The sequence below is a fragment of the Columba livia genome, chromosome 15 (genome assembly GCF_036013475.1).
Source record: "Columba livia isolate bColLiv1 breed racing homer chromosome 15, bColLiv1.pat.W.v2, whole genome shotgun sequence".
Lineage (NCBI taxonomy): Eukaryota > Metazoa > Chordata > Aves > Columbiformes > Columbidae > Columba > Columba livia.
In genome coordinates this window covers 11,231,917-11,247,190 of record NC_088616.1, presented here as the reverse complement: position 1 = coordinate 11,247,190, position 15,274 = coordinate 11,231,917, and the positions used below count along the sequence as shown (strand labels likewise).

General features: G+C 63.8%; 2 protein-coding genes across 9 annotated transcripts in view; both read right to left on the bottom strand.

Annotated features, from left to right (window-relative positions):
• The window catches only part of CASKIN1 (CASK interacting protein 1), a 29,696-nt gene extending 24,773 nt beyond the window's left edge, over window positions 1–4,923 (bottom strand). For 2 of the 4 annotated variants that reach the window (XM_065031176.1, XM_065031179.1), the window contains exon 1: window positions 4,636–4,922. In XM_065031176.1, the coding sequence (XP_064887248.1) occupies window positions 4,636–4,729 (94 nt within the window). In that variant the 5' untranslated portion in view covers window positions 4,730–4,922. Of the gene's footprint in view, window positions 1–4,635 lie in introns of all 4 variants that reach the window. The other 2 variants (XM_065031178.1, XM_065031177.1) reach the window with 2 other exon arrangements.
• Window positions 4,924–7,365: 2,442 nt separating this feature from the next.
• LOC102084977 (hexosaminidase D) lies at window positions 7,366–15,245 on the bottom strand. Of its 5 annotated transcripts, none has more exons than XM_065031210.1 (16): window positions 15,183–15,206; window positions 13,673–13,721; window positions 11,091–11,344; window positions 10,786–10,882; window positions 10,419–10,656; window positions 10,173–10,282; window positions 9,861–9,948; window positions 9,624–9,788; window positions 9,345–9,528; window positions 9,077–9,148; window positions 8,781–8,985; window positions 8,620–8,702; window positions 8,308–8,386; window positions 8,030–8,131; window positions 7,798–7,887; window positions 7,366–7,706 (listed from the first exon to the last, which is right to left on the bottom strand). In XM_065031210.1, exons 4-16 carry the CDS (start codon window positions 10,878–10,880, stop codon window positions 7,523–7,525), a joined length of 1,695 nt encoding a protein of 564 aa, XP_064887282.1. In that variant the 5' UTR covers window positions 10,881–10,882; window positions 11,091–11,344; window positions 13,673–13,721; window positions 15,183–15,206; the 3' UTR covers window positions 7,366–7,522. The 5 variants fall into 5 exon arrangements, with proteins under 5 accessions (XP_064887282.1, XP_064887281.1, XP_064887279.1 ...); XM_065031209.1 differs by lacking the exon at window positions 15,183–15,206 and adding an exon at window positions 14,546–15,105; XM_065031207.1 differs by lacking the exon at window positions 11,091–11,344 and having other exon boundaries at window positions 15,183–15,245.
• Window positions 15,246–15,274: the final 29 nt, after the last annotated feature.

Sequence of the window (15,274 nt, the reverse complement as noted above, 5' to 3'; positions counted from 1 at the left end):
GCGGGCAGGGTCCCAGTGGCCGGCCCAAAGCAGGAGCTGTGCTGCGGTGGAGCGGGGGGCAGAGGAGGGTTTGCACCCACAGCCCCAGTCCAGCCAGAGAAAGAGGCAAGAAAATGTAAAACAACGAGACATCACCCTGGGCTGAGTAATAATCCCCCTCTGGAAGAAAACTTGGCACACAACCAGCCTGTGCCCGCCTGCCAAGTCCTGCTGGGAGCGAGGTTTCAGATGCAGGCTAGAAACCCCAAAAAGAAGTTTATAAGGGACTGACTGACACACTATTAAGCATAGCGGTAGCACCAGGAGCTGCTCAGCCCCAGCTGCCATCCCGGATGGCCCTCAGGTCCTGCACAGTGGTCAGGATGCACCCACCTCCCGCCCGTGCTGCCATCACCCTGCGTCAGCATCGTCCCGCACGCCCCAGCCCGTCCCCTTGGCGTTTCACCCCTTAATCTGCACCGAGGGGATCGGCGGTTGGCCATGGGACAGAGGATGTGGAGGGGCTCAGCACCCTTTTGCAGCCCGCACAGCATCCAGCCCTGCAGCCCCTTCCTCCTGCCCGGCACTGATGGGTCCAGAGTCCGGTAGCACCTGAGGGCTCCGGTGTCCCAGCAAGCACCATCCCCCACTGCCCAGGCTTCCCCTGCAGCAAGGGGGGGCTGTTCCAGTGCCCGTGGCCGGGAATGGCAGCAGGAACCATTAGAAGTGGCCAGAGGGAACTGGGGGAACTGGGCAGCTCTGGCGGCTGCTGGCCACATGCACTCTGGGCACTGCACCACAATTGGATTTGCAGCTGCCCTGCCTCTTACTGCATGGAAATTGAATTGTAAAATGTCAAAGACATTTCCTAACTGCACCATATTAGCCTGGTTTTATTAAATACTGTTATCAGAGGACATTATTAATGCAATCAAATGCAGGCAAAAAACCCTAGAATTAACTGGTCACCACACAGAAGGACGCACTGGAAGGCAGGAGGCAGTCAGCAAGACTCTGGCGGGGACCCCATGTCCCAAAGGGGTCTGGCTCCTGTGCCCTGCTGCCCCTGCATCCCAGAGCACCAGCAAAGCAGAGATCCCACCCGGCTGCTGCAGCTTCACCTGCATCCCAGAATGGGTCCCCATGGGATGGCAACACCCCAGAGGGTGACAAGCCTGCGGGTGTTTGCTGAGCTTTGGGGTCCCTCCCCTGCTGCCCGTGCTGCCTGCACCATGCACGCTCCTCCAAGGAGCTGCCTGGCTCCTGTCCTGCTCTTTTCACCTGTAGCAGCCCCGCACAGCGCCGAGCTGGGAGCAGCATGGCCAGAGGCAGCCGTGGGGCCAGCGCAGTGCCAGTGGTGCCAGTGGGGCTGGGATCCCTCCCCAGGCATGGCAGCAGGATCAGGGCTGGCTGGGATAACCTCCAAAATACTGGGGCTGCTGTTAGTGACACATAGGGCAGGATGCAGAGCCTTGCACAGGTGGCAGCACAGGAATTGGGCTCTCCCACCCCAGGCAGGGGCACCCCAAGAGCTGCCCACACCTCAGCACCCGCTCCCAGGGGCAGTAAGGCTAGGTTACCCACATAATGGGGTGTAGCGGGTGTGGGGTCCTGTGACCAGGTCCCAAACCCAGCCAGGCAGCGTGGCTCCTCCAGCGTCCCAGAGCGAGGTACCCAGAGCTCCAGCGGCACATGAGGAGACGAGCCCTGATGGCAGCCTCAGCAACCAGGACGGCACCAAGGACCAGGCATAGATGGGCAGTGCAGCCCCATGGGACACAGCCCCGGCTCTCCCCAGCATGCCAGGCTGCTTGCCCTGGCACCATGGGGCCATGTGCCAGGGCATCTCCTGTGCTGCACGAAGCTGCCGCACATGGAAATGCTTTGCAAAGCCCCCCAGCTCGGTGGGAGGAGAAGCCAGGGCAGAAGGCTCTCAGCCCAAAGTCCTTCCTGTAGCACCAGTGGGCGCCACGCAGAAGCTGTTTCCAAAGTGGACAAACTGTCGGCAGCACCAGCCTCGCAAGGAAAGAGCCCGCTCACTCCAGCACACCACGGCTGATGAACCACAGTTCCCCTGCATGGCACAGCACAGCCCCATCTCCCGCTGCCTAAAGTCCCAGCTGCCCAGGACAGGAACAGCACAGCGGGCACAGACCCTGCTAGGGATGCCCCAGAGCCCCATCCCATTCCACGGTGCCCAAGCCAAAGGGAAAACGCCAAGTCACTACAATTCTTCGAGGTAGCACCAGGGAGGAGGGGACGGGGAGGGAAAGAGTTTGCTGCCAAATCCCTGCATCTGATTTGCGTAACTTTCAGACAACCTCATCAATTATGAATGCCCGGGAAGCGAGCACGGTGCGCGCTGCGGCCGGCCCGGGCCCCACAAACTCATACTCCACATGCTAAATCGGGCCCCACGTCGCCATAGCAACCCGTGTTAATTCACGCAGGGATTTCTAAAATCTCATTTATTAAACCCCACATGAATAGGATATTATCCAGATAACAGAGCTAAGTTACAAATCTTCCTGGTGCTACGCAATGCGGGGAGTGCCGGAGGCACGCATGGGACCAGCATGTGGAGGGGACCGGGGGACATGGGGAGGCTACGGCATGGGGACAGCACCACTCGGCACTGTGCCGTCCTGTGCTGTGCACCCCAGGCCAGGTGTGTGGCACCCACTGCCGTGCACACAGCCCTGCTGCCGAGCAAGAGAGGCGGGTCCTGTGGGGTAACAACACTGGAGCAGCCCAGCACCAGCACTGGGGGCTCCGGCAGAGCGGGAGATGTGCAGCCCAACCGGGACATGGAGCGAGCATCCAGGCCCACAGTGGGAATCTCCCCAGCACCAGGCCAGGCGGGCTCAGCCTTGCTGGGTGTCCCTTGTCCACGCACGCAGCACAAGGAGCACCGCTGCCCACCCCAGTCACCTGTCCAGCAGAGCCCGGTGCTGGAGGGCTTTTCAGCGGGAGAACGGCCGGGGCGGGAGATGCAGCAGAGCAGTGCTGGGAAGGAGAGGGATGTGGGAGGAGGTGGTGGCACTCCAGCACCGCTGGCCGTTGCCACAGCAACATCAGCTGTCCGCCTGGGCCAGCAGGATGGGAAAGAGTGTGCAGGGGATAGTGCTGTCCCTCTCGGTCCCCTCATGTCACTCTGAGAGGCCACAGAAGCAGCAGCACCTGGGGCAGGTTGGAATGAAGGGGGGTCTGAGCTGGACCTTCTGCTCTCCCTGCACAGGCCACTGGCAGAGACAGCAATGATGGCACTGGGGACACGGAGGACCAGTCCTGCCTGTCACCAGGACACAGGGGGCACCACATCAGCTCTGCATGGCACAAGGGACCACATGCCGGCCCTGCATGGCACCAGGGACATGGTAGATGCTGTGCCAGCCCTTCACTACAACAGCAGGGACATGGGGGATGCTACGCCAGCCCTGCTCCATACCAGGACATGGGGACACCACGCTGGCCCTATTTAACCTGGAACTCACCTGCACAACCACAGATGGGGACAGGGCATGAGCCCTGCACAGCTCCAGGGACAGAGGGGTGCCCACATTCAGGGAGCGCTGGGCCCCAGTAGGAAGGGACGGGACTCAGGATGGGATGGCAAAGGGGCTGTGTGCCCAGTGACCCAATGTCACACGAGAGCTCCCCATGGTCTCTGCCCATGCCCAGGGGTGGTCCCCAGCCCCTCAGATTGGCCCTGCGCACCAGGCCTGAAACCTGCGGCTGCATCAGCACCATGAATAATTCAGTCCCGGGTGGAACGCCTCAACAGAGCAGTTAAATCATACAGAGAGCAGATACTCACGGAGCTACACACACGTACAAACACACACACAGAGACATACGGACACCCCTGCAGCCTCATGTCTTGATCTGGACACACACACGGAGACGTGCAAACCCAGCCGCAGAGATGCACACAGGGAGATACCCAGGGAGCTGCATCCAAACACCCCCACACGGAGAAACACCAACACAGCCACATCCAAACACACATATGCCAGGGTACACACCGATACACAAACACAGCCACGCACCCAAACACAGGCACACACACTCACACCCAGCATGCGTGTACACGCACACAGACACACGCAAACGTGTGCGGGCACCGGCAGCTCCGGTGCACACATGGACGGTTTGTGCACACACACTCCATGCACACGCAGATGCCCCCAGCTCTGCCCGGCCGCAGTCTCTGCCCTCACCGTGCCCATGCCCAGCCCCGGACCCCCGGCTGCACTGGCCCGAGGGCTCCCCGGGGACTTGGGAGCCACTCCCGGGCACAGGGCAAGGGCAGCTCGGCCGTGCCGGGGGTTGCACCGGGGCGACCCCGTGCAGCGCCGAGCAGCCGCTCAGAGCCCCGGGATGCTCCGCGGCCGCCAGTGCTCTCCCCGCCGGGCCGCCCCCCCCGCTCCCCGGGACGCCGCCGGGGGTCCCCGGCACGTCTACAGCCCCCGCCCGCCCGCGCCGCGCCGAAGGAGGGCCGGGGATGCTCCGGGGCCCGGCAGGGCGCAGGGCGGCATCCCGGCCGAGCCCCTGGAGCAGCGGGCGGGATGCGGGCCCCGAGCCGCCGCGATGCCCGTTCGTGCCCCCCCACACCCCGCGGTGCCCCCGGCCCGGCCCCGCCGCAGCGGCACTCACTGGCTTTGCCGGGCTTGGGCCTCTGCAGCAGCTTCTGCACGGCCGCGATGTCCTCCGCCTTCACCGCCTGCACCAGCTCCTGGTCCTTGCCCATGGCTCCGCGGCGCCGGGGCTGCCGGCTACGGGCTCACGGCCCGAGCATCCTCCGCGGCGCGGCGAGGGGCGGGCGGCTCGGCTCGGCAAGGCTCGGCACGGGCCCCCCCGCCCAGCCCGCTCCGGAGGCGGGGGCGGGGGCGGCGGCGGCGGCGGCGGCGGCGGCGGCGGGCGCCCGGGGCGGGGCGGGGCGCGGTGGGGCGGGGGGGCCGCACCGGGAGCGGAGCGGGGGGAGTTCCGGGAGGAGGGGGCGCACCGGCAGCGCCGGGGTAGGAGGAGGACGAGGGGGCGGGGGCCGGGCCGGTGCCTGCGGGCGGGGCACGGGGATCCCCCTTCCCGGTGCGGAGGAAGGTGCCGAGGCCCGGGGGACGCCCCGGCGGGAGCCGCCGCCGCCGCTGCGCAGCTGTGGCGTGTAACGAGCCGGCGGGTCTCAGCGGTCCCGGCAGCTGGAGGGGAGCGTGGGGAACGAGGCTGCTCCCGGCCTCTTCTTCCTCGGGAGGATCCCGGGGGCGGCGGTGCCCCCCGGCGGAGAGGAGATGGGGCTGGGAGCTGCAGCCGAGATCCCAGCACCCACCCGGGGCACCCCGTGCTCCCCAGCACCCACCCAGAGCACGCCGTGCACCCCAGCCCCACTCCTGGGTGCCCTTCACTGGTCGCCATCCCGACGCTCTGCCTGGCCATTGCGGTCACCAATCATCAGCCGGTGTTGGCTGATAATGGGAACCAGGCTGGAGCAGCTTTTCAATTTCTTTAAATAAAGCCCTTATTACTGCCTAATTTTCCACTTTGGTAGACACAATGGCCAGTGACATTTGTCCCCTTCCACTTTTTTATGGCTTAAATGACTGAAACGTGAAAGGTGTGGGAGGGTGCCTGGTGGTGTTGAGCCTGAGGATGCTGACAAACCAGACGGGAAATGGGGCCAGTGGTGGACAAGACGATGTATTAATGGTACCCAGCCAGTGCAGAGCACAGCCATGACCTGCACAAAACTGCCCAAATTTCTGCTCTCCTAGATGAGTTGTCATCTAAAAGCCTTATGGAGGTCCTGTCTCCAGCAGACCAGCCCTGGGGCACCCAGAATGCTGGTACCCACATACTCACTGCAGGGTGTGGGGACAGGCAGCTGCAGCCCCGGCTGAGTGCCTGTGGCAGAGGGGAAGATGAAGGGTACCAAGCAAACACCAGACAAACATGAACCAACCTCCTCCCTAATGCCCCCTGAGCTGGATCACAAGGGTGACCACCGCAGCCCTCAACTTCTTCCATAGCCCCCAGCTCCAGGCTGACCCCCCCTTCAGGGACAGCGGGGTCTATCTCCTTTCCCCACCCCCACTTTCCAATCCAGGACATTTGGGTTGCCAGCACGAAACGCTGTCTAATCTGCCCTCTAATCCCACAGGCTGGCTGTGTGTGGCTGCATGGGGGGCCTGAGCCGCTGCAGGTCTCCCTTGGCTGGGGGCTGGGGCTCCACACATGGTCAGGGGCCCAGGTGGGTCGGGGGCTTCCCTTGCATCTGCCACCACTCGGTGAGATATTAAGCTTCTTGACAAGGGTCCTCTCTCCTGCTGGGCTCCTACACTCAGTGCCAGCATGCGGGGATCCAGCACTGACATGGGATGGCACCAGGACCTTTGTGACTGAGCCAGAACCCAGGGCAGCGGGGCTGTGTGGGGCTGAGTGGGGTGCACAGCCCTCATCCCTCCTCCCCTGTCTGGGCCAGGCTTTTGCAGAAGGAGCTTCGGGCCGCCTCACATTTCTGCGGCTCCCTCCGGGCTCTTGCCAAGTCAAATTGGTCTTTGCAGAGCAGAAGAATGTGCAGTGAAATGTCTGTGTTGTGGCCCTGTGCACACTGAGCAAAACCCAGCACCCTGAATGGGGAGAGCTGTGGGCACGGGGTGGGTTTTGGCTTCGCCGCCCCCAGCAGCAGGGTCAGGAGGAGCAGGCACGTGGAAGCCTTGCTTCAGGAGCCAGAGGCACCACTGGCAGCGGGAGGGCTGGCCCCACATGGGGGTCCCCTGTGTCCCCCTGCCATGGCCGCAGGCGAGGAGCGCAGCAGAGGCCCCTGCCCGGGTGCGGGAGGCAGGACGTGCCTGGGAGCCCAGGGGGCCCCGGGCTCTGGATTAAAGGAGAGGAAGGAAGAGATGAAAGCAGCGTTTGGAGAGGGGCTCAGCTAATGCAGGAAGCGAGCGCTGTGCTCGCCCCCTTCTAAGCCATCAGGGGCTCACAGTGGCGGATGATGCCGAAAGCAGGCAGGGGTACTGGTGGAGCCTGGCAGGGCCCCCCACGCCCACCCAATGTGCTGTCCCATCCTGACTGCCAGCCCTCACCTGGTGCTGCACAGCACCCAGCACCTGTGCCGAGTGGGACCCCATCCCACAGGGAGGGCACAGCAGCCCCTGAGGCCAGCATGAGGCACACGGGTGTCCCCATGGGCTGGCAGCACCGCAGGGCACAGGCTGCCCTCTCCCTGCCCTGTGTCACAGCTCTGCCCGGTGGCTGCCAACCCCTGCAGCTCCAGCAGAGCAGGAGCAACAGGCCCAGGCTGGCTGCAGGACAGACCTGTCCCTTGCACCAGCCCCAGCTCCCCCCAGCCTGCAGGGGGGCAGAGCCGCGGCCCCCTCCAGCACCAGCAGCATCTACAAAAATACTTTATTGTGGAAGCGGGGTGTGCGGGAGCTCTTTGTACAGTACAAACCAACAGCAGTGACGCGGTCACTGGCACACAGACACGCAATGGCAGCACCTGAAGCCCACCCTTGGGGGACAGTGGGACCTGGGGGGGCCACAGCCACTACATCACCTTGGGCCTGGCGTTGAGGCGGATGATGGCTTGGTAGTCCCGCACCAGGTCCCGCAGCTGGTCCAGGTAAGGGTTGACATTCTCCTCCATCCACTCCTCCACTGTGTCGGGGAAGTAGACCCTCTCCAGCTGGCCACGCAGGTCATGGATGAAGCTTTCCCAGTCCTCGTGGAGCCTGGTAGGGGGAGAGCAGGGGGTCCAGCTCCTTCCTGTGAGTGACCCCAGAGTTGAGCCCCAGACATCACCCAGCCCCCAGCACCACGTACTTGAGCACCTTGCTGCCAAAGCTCTCCATGTTGCGGGGGTTGCCAAACTGGTGCTTGCGGTGATAGGGGCTGAACCAGCCTTTGATGGCGCTGGGGAGGGGAGAGAGGCATGTGGGGACCACTCACGGATGGGGACCTGCGTGCCTGGCAGGTCCCCTTCCCTGTAAAAACTCTTGTGCCCCAGCCCTGTGGCCGGAACAGGTCAACCCCGCTGTCTCCCACCACCCGTTACCTCTCCTCCTCCAGGGCCTTGAGGATGCTTTCCTTCAGGTGGCCATTGACCTGCTCCACCATGTGGTAGATCTCTGCACCGGGGAACGTGCCCCTGCCCTCGCTGGGAACAGGGAGGAGGAGGAGGTGAGAGCCCCACACCTGGGGTGCACTGGGCACCCTGTGTGGCTGGAGGGCACGCACTCTCACCCCCGACAGATCTGGGACCAGGATATTTGGGTAACCAGTCCCACGCTCCCCTTCAGAACATCCCCACCATGGCCAGGCTGTGCCACGCACCATGTGCTCTGCTCCAGCTGCAAGCTCTGGAAGCCCAGCGCCTCCAGGACCTTCCTCTTCGTCTCTTCTGTGAATCCCCCTGGGCACAGCAAGGAGAGGGACAGAGAGGCCCAGGCCATCCCACCCTCAGGCACTTGCCCCCGGCTTTACCAACCCACAAACTGGGGGAGCTGAAGCTCTCCTGCCCCTGCCTCCCCCCATGTCCTTCCCTGCCTGCGGGATGGGGTCTCACAGGCAGCGGCTGCTCACGGGGTGGAGACACAGGGGACAAGCCCATCCACAACAGTTATCCCGGTGCCGGCAGCTGCTCACCGTTCATTAGCGTCTGCAGGCAGATGGCCAGCGAGGGGATGCCAACGGGCAGGAGCTCACACAGCACTGAGTAGTGATCGTACCTGGGGAGTGGGGCCAGCCACGCCATCACCTCCTGCGCCGCGGGCACCGGGTAGGATGAGGGCCTCGCTGCCCCTCACCTCTGCCAGCCGGTGAGGACGATGCCCTGGCAGCGCAGTGGGGCCAGCCGTGGCAGCGCCTGTGTCACCTTCAGCCAGCTCAGGTGGTTTTTCAGGTGGTAGCTCAGGGGGGGCCAGGCCTGCGCTGGTCCTGTGGTACCCTTGAAGGCACTGGCGAACCACACCGCCTCGAAGCCGCTCTCCGCGTACTTGGTGAGGAATGGCTCTGCAATGGGTCAGGCACAAGCCACCAGTGAGAGAGCTTGGCAGCTCAGTGTCCCCCCTGCCAGCTCCAGGAGCCCGGCACACCACCTTACCGATCTGCTCAGCGTTGAAGTCGGGTGCATAGAACCACACCACAGGTGAGACATGCTTTGCTATCCCAGACTCTGTAGGAGGTGCAAGGATGGGGACATGGGCACTGGTGCCAGCAGCAGGAGCCTGGGGCTCCTCCTGCTCCCCTGAGCCCCGTGCCCCCACAGAGCCACGCATGGGCTTCTGCCAGGCACCGGGTCAGGGTGGTCATGTGGATGGGTGCTGAGACGCCCGGCTTGGGTGCCAGCACTGCTGTCCCCATCCTCTCACCCCGCAGGGCTCCCACGCTGATCTTCCTCAGCATGTCATCCCACATGAGCACCTGCAGCCCCCAGTACTGCATGGCAATGAAGCCCAGCACCTCCTTGATGTGCTTCAGGTACATGGTGCCCGTGTCACCCTTGTTGCGGCTCATCCAGTTCTTGGAGTCCATCCCCTCCCCGAGATGGAAGACCTGAATTTGGGGAAAAAAGGGGATGCTCAGCACCCATGGGAGCACGCCTGGCACCTGGGGTGAGCACTGAGGTCCCTGTCTGACCCATTGCCCACCTCGTCTGCACCAATGTGGATCCAAGTGGAACGTCTGTGCTTCTCTATCACCTGCGACAAGATGCTCTTGAGCAGGGCCAGGGTTTCAGGGACATGGGGGTTGAAGCTGTTGGGGAAGCGCTCGACCTCCCGGAGGTGCTGGTACTTCTCATGTTTGAGGATGAACTGCGCGGGAGGAGCTGTCAGGGCGGGTTTCCAGGCCACGGGCCAAAGGGATGTGGGATGAGGATCCCCTACCTCCACGTGTCCGAAAGTCTGCACCAGGGGAACCACCTCCAGCTTGTGGAGCTCCGCCAGCTGCTGGATCCGCTCGATGTCCTCCTCGCTGGGAGGGCAGGGACAAGCTCATCAAGGGATACCAGGGCAGAGGGCAGGGTATGGGGTCACTCCCTCCTCCTCTTCCTCCTCCGGCACCCCGCCTGTGTAACCCCGGCCACCCCACGCCTGTGTGGACTTTACTATAGGGATGCAAATATTGACCCAGAGGGGCAGGGAGCTGGTGTGGTGGCCACACCGAGTGCCCGGCCAGCCCAGCACAGACCTGCTCACCTGTACGCATATGGGGACTTGAGGATTTCCAACTCGCCCTTGAAGGGGAACATGTCCTCGTACTCGATGAGGATGCCGTTGGCTCCCAGCTGGGACAGGAGGGGGAACACCTGTGGGGTGGGCAGGGCGGGCTCAGCCAGCGAGGATGGCACAGTCCCCAGGGACCGGTGGGGACAGCCTGGCTCTGCTTCTGCCCCCTCGCACATTCCTCCCCAGCACCTCCTGCTCCTCCCCGGGCATCCTCACCTGTTCCAGGTAGGAGACCCTGGGTGCAGCTCCCTTGAGGTCCAGGTGGACCAACCTCATCTCAGTGGCACTGATGTCCCTGGGGACCTGCTGCCCAGTCTCTTGCCTCGGGGCCATTATCTTCACCACAGTTTCCTCAAGATCCTGGCTTCGGGGGCCAGCGTCCTGGCCAGTGTCACCCGCGTCCCCCCAGAACCCACTGTCCTTGCTGACGTGCTTGTGCAGCTCCAAGGTGAAACTGCAGGGAGGGGAGAAGGGCTGGGGCTGCCAGGGGTGCTGCCCCCTAGCACCTGGCCCCAGCATGGATGCAACCCAGGGCATCGGCAGAGAACCCAACCCCACCCCCGGGGTCCTGCTGTCACCTCACCTGTCGCCAAAAAGGAACTTGATTCCAGCCAAGGCCACGAGGAGCAGCACAACGAGGCGCAGCAGGTTCAGCCGGTGGCTCCGCTGGAAGGCCATCCCTGCAGGGCACACATGGAGGTCCAGCCATGTAGGACCCCAAGCACAGGTGACCCTGAGCTCAGGTGACCCCACAAAGCCCCACATACTGTGCCCAGTTGCCCTGACCAGGGCAGCACAAGACCCAGATAAAGGGGACACAGGGGAAACCCCTCCCACCACCCTGGTCCCAGGAGGGGACATGCACAATGTACCCTGTGTCCCTCCTACCTCCTGTGCTCCCGCAACGGGGCTGGTGGCCAGACCTGCCTTTGCCTCTGTCCGCAAGGGCGCAGCCTCTGTGGGCTCTGCCAGCGCAGGAGCAAGCAGGGCAGTGGCTGCAGGGTGAGTCCCTGCCAGGGGATCCCCTCGAGACGCTGGGTCACCTCTGAGAGCAGGGCCGTGTCACAGGGTGGCTGGGTGGGGTGGCATCACAGGGCAGGCACAGTGCAGCTGGGGCTGGCCAGGCACAGGAGGTGACAGCCCTGTGGATGCAGGAGAGGTGACAGGGACCACCCAGGCACACGCTGGCACTGGCCTGCTCCAGGGAGGGGCACCAGAACAGCCATGGGCACCATGGGGCACAGGTGGCAGCTCAGAACCCCTTGGCACCCCACACCGTGCTGTGGGGGCTGGCCTGGTTAAACCCACATTTGATCCCTCATGGGACCCAAAGGACAGGCCACACGGGGTGCAGGGAGGAGCTCATGTCAAAGTTGTCACAATGAATGCTCATGAAATTCATTTGAAGCCTTATTTTCCTAAACCAATTTTGAGAACTCCTGAGATGGGGATTTACCAATTCAGATGAAAATGAGCCCAAACCAAAGGCAGCCTCTGCATGGCAGGAGGTGGCAGCTGCCATTTCCCTACTCCCCCCACAAGGTCACAACTCGAGGGATTGTGCAGAGATTTGTACCCACTGGTGTGTGACCAGGCCTGACACCGTAGGACCATGGCTTCAGCAGGAGGTGATCAGCCAGGCCAAACCCTGCACCGCGGACACCGTGACGGGGACACCGTGAGGGGAGACACTGCTCCCGTAAGCCCTGGGGAGCCGCCGACCTCTGCAGCCCCAAAGCAGCCTCCAGGGAAAACACCGTGGGGGGGACACCATGCACATCCTGTGTCCCTTGCTCCTCCAGCCCCATCAGGACTCCCTCTCACCCACGGCACTGCTCACTGGTGACAAGGGACCCACGGTGACACCTGCTCCCACCCTAGGAGCCCAGAGCAACCCTGCTGTGCACAGCATGGTCCCCATGACAAATGGGCAGAAGGCAGCATGAGCCCTCCTGGAAGCCACACACAAGAAGCTAAAGGATTGTTTCTACCCCTTTTTCTCCTTTATTGCCAACCCTGGTGCTTGTGGTGAGGCAGGGACGCTGCAGCACATCAACACCTCCGTCCCCGCAGCCTCTGTGAGCACCAGGGCAGCTGCCACCAACCCTTCCAATGAGTTGCCACCCAAACACACTGAAGTTTAGGGTTAAATTCAGCTTTGCCAGATTTGAGGAATGAAAAGCAGATTTTGGCTGCTGCCAGTACTCAAGTGGCTCAGCTGATTGTGAGGGTTTTGTTTGTGTTGCCAGAGCACTGGCACCAAGGGACAGCGGTGCTGAGCCGCCCTGCGCCTCTGGCTTGGAATTAGCCTTTTTTCTAGACGCAGCCCTAATCCCTCCTGACACATTCCCCCGTATGCTGCAACGGGGCACAGGGGGAGCATGGTGTCTGGGACTCCCGGCATGTCCTGCAGAGCCAGAGTGGGACATGCTGTCCCCAGAGCACGCAACCCCAGTAAGGCCAGGTCACAGGCAGCACTGTGCAGGAGGGGGCTGGAGCATCTCTGCTCCATCCCCAATGCCCAGTACCCATGGGGACCCAGTCCTGTGGTGTTCGTATGCAGAAGGCAGAGCAGGAGCCTGCTTTAGGCAAGTCATGCTCATGCTGTCCCCTGCATGGACAAGACCACTCGTGCTTGGTGTTGCATGTCCTGTGCCACAGGGGACAAACAGCACCCTGTCCTGCCTGTTCCCACTGTGTTTCCATCCTACCTAGCCCTGGATGCTCCCAGCAGTGCAGGGACACTCTGGCAGGGATATGCCAAGCTGGGGATGGCTGCTGGCCCAGGACTCACCTCTGATGGGTGTGCAGGAAGGCACAGGGGGACACAGGAGGAGGGTCAGAGGCCCCTGGGCACGGGGCAGGCGGGCACAGGGAGCCCAGCACCCAGGAAGGCCATAAATATGCAAAGTGCTTACGGTGCTGTCATGGAACACAGCGCCTGATCAGAACAGGGATAAATATTTAGAGACACTGTCAGCTCGCCAAGATTTGACGGTTTTAAAACATGTTATCTTATTTAAATAGAGAACAGATTTCCAGGGTTTGAGCCTCCCTGGCACAGCCCTGGAGCGGGCAGGCAGGATGGGCACACACCGGGGATGGGGTGCAGCACCCAGGGGTGGGGGGGGGGGCAGCTGCCACTCTGTGCCCCTGTACCAATGGAGATCCCTTCGCAGCGAGGGCTCAGCTGATTGATGCTGCCCCTGTAACCCAGCATCTCGCCGCTAGCACATGCTGTATTTATTAATGTGACATCTTCCTCTGCCAGCCCTCTGGGGATGGCACTGGCACAGTCCGCATGAGGCTGGTACGAGCCCATGGCTCCTTGCAGCCAGCCAGCCTGGCTCTCTGCTCTCAGCAGCCGCCATGTGAGGAGGGAGCTGGACCGGCGCCCCCCTCCCTGCCTCCACACAGCCCACATGGATTTTGCTTGCAGCTGCCCAAAACCAGCCCAGCTCCCCACTTACCTTCCTGAGCCCAGAGGAGAGGAGAATGGAAGCAAACCCAAACCTGAGCCTGTAGAGAGAGGGACCATGGGGAGGATGGAGCTGAGTGCCCCCAGTTGCCCCCGTGGGCTGGCAGCAAGGGTTTCGGGTGCTGCCACAGGGTTTGGATGCTGCCTGGCTGTCCACTGCTCTGCTCCAGCAGTCCCCAGCCGTTGCCATGCCAAACCCAGCGGTGCTGCCGTGAGATGAGTGATGGTGTCGCCGTGGAACGAGTGACGCTGCACCGTGCACACTTATGTGCACGCTCACATGCACAAGCTCACACGCTTCCAGAGCCTTCCTCACCAGCCCAGCCTAGGCCACCCCATCCCTCGCACCCACCCATGGGATCAGCTGCCCCACACGTCACAGCCCCACAGCTGGGGTCTAGTACGTGGGGAGGCTATGAACCTCCCCGCGGGGCTACAGCCCCCGTCGGCAGCAGGAGGGGGCTACTACACCGTGGGCCCCAGACAGATGCAGCCCTCCCTCCAAGACGCTGGGGCACACTCGGGGCAGCCCCTGGCTGTGGGGGGCTTTTCTGCACCCCCCCAGCCCACTGCACTGCCGGGTCACCACCCGCAAGCCTGGAGCACCCCACGGCCCCCCAGGGCCCGGGCACCCCTCGGGCATCCCCTCACCCCACGGCACTCTGCAGGCTCCGTTGGGCACCCTTGCGGCCACGGTCCCTGCTGCGGCACCGGGCATCCTTGCAGCACCGGGCACCCCTGCTGCGCCGGTCCCCACTGCGGCACCGGGCATCTCTGCACCCCCCGGGCGCCCCTGCGGCACCGGGCACCCCTGCATCCCCGCTCCCCCGGCGGCACCGAGCATCCCCGCTCTCCCAGCCCTTACCGGCAGGTGCGGGGCCGCCGCGGGCACGGCCGGGCGCGGGCACGGGCCGCAGTCGCTGCCGCCGCCGCTCTTAAAGAGCCCGGGCGCTGCCGGTGCCGCGGGCACTGTGATGCGGGGCCGAAGCCGAACGGCAAGCGGGGAGGGATGCTCCGGCTCCCGACAGCCGCCGTGCACAGCGGGGCGGCACCGGCAGGGCGGGGACCGTGCCACACGCCCCGGTGCGACACCCGCACGGCAGGGGACACGGGCACGGTGCGGAGCCGCCGCCCGCTCTGCCTCGAGGGGGCACCGGCCCAAAGGGCGAACCTGGGACCGCTCCGCGGGACGTGCCCGGTGTGTACCCGGTGTCCGGTGTGTGACCGGTGTGTGCCAGGTGTGCGCCTCGTGCCCGTTGTATGCCCCGTGTGTGCCCGGTGTGTGCCTGGTGCCCGGTATATGTCCGTTTCCCGGTGTGTGCCCGGTGTGTGTCCGTTTCCCGGTGTGTGCCCGGTGTGTGTCCGTTTCCCGGTGTGTGCCCGGTGTGTGTCCGGTTCCCGATGCTGGGCCCTGCACAGCCGCGCTCGGCGCTGCGCTCCCTGGCGGCGCCGCTGGGAAAGTGCTCCCGCCCCCCTCCCGTTGCCCCGTGGTTTCGCCTTACCCATCCCTCTCTGCACGTGGTATCGCCCACCGCCCTCCTCCTGCGCATGTGCCCTCACGCGGCTGGTGCCCGGAGCGGCTGCGCGCCGAGGC

Bases quoted from the DNA above. Each gene is read 5' to 3' on its own strand.
- LOC102084977 (XM_065031207.1), bottom strand. From the start codon at position 15,230: ATGCGCAGGAGGAGGGCGGTGGGCGATACCACGTGCAGAGAGGGATGG. The intron at 8,703-8,780 runs GTGAGGGGCAGC...CCCACTCCCCAG, and splicing joins GTCCTCACCGGCTGGCAGAG to GTACGATCACTACTCAGTGC. The intron at 7,888-8,029 runs GTAACGGGTGGT...TCCCCTCCCCAG, and splicing joins AAGGCCCTGGAGGAGGAGAG to CGCCATCAAAGGCTGGTTCA.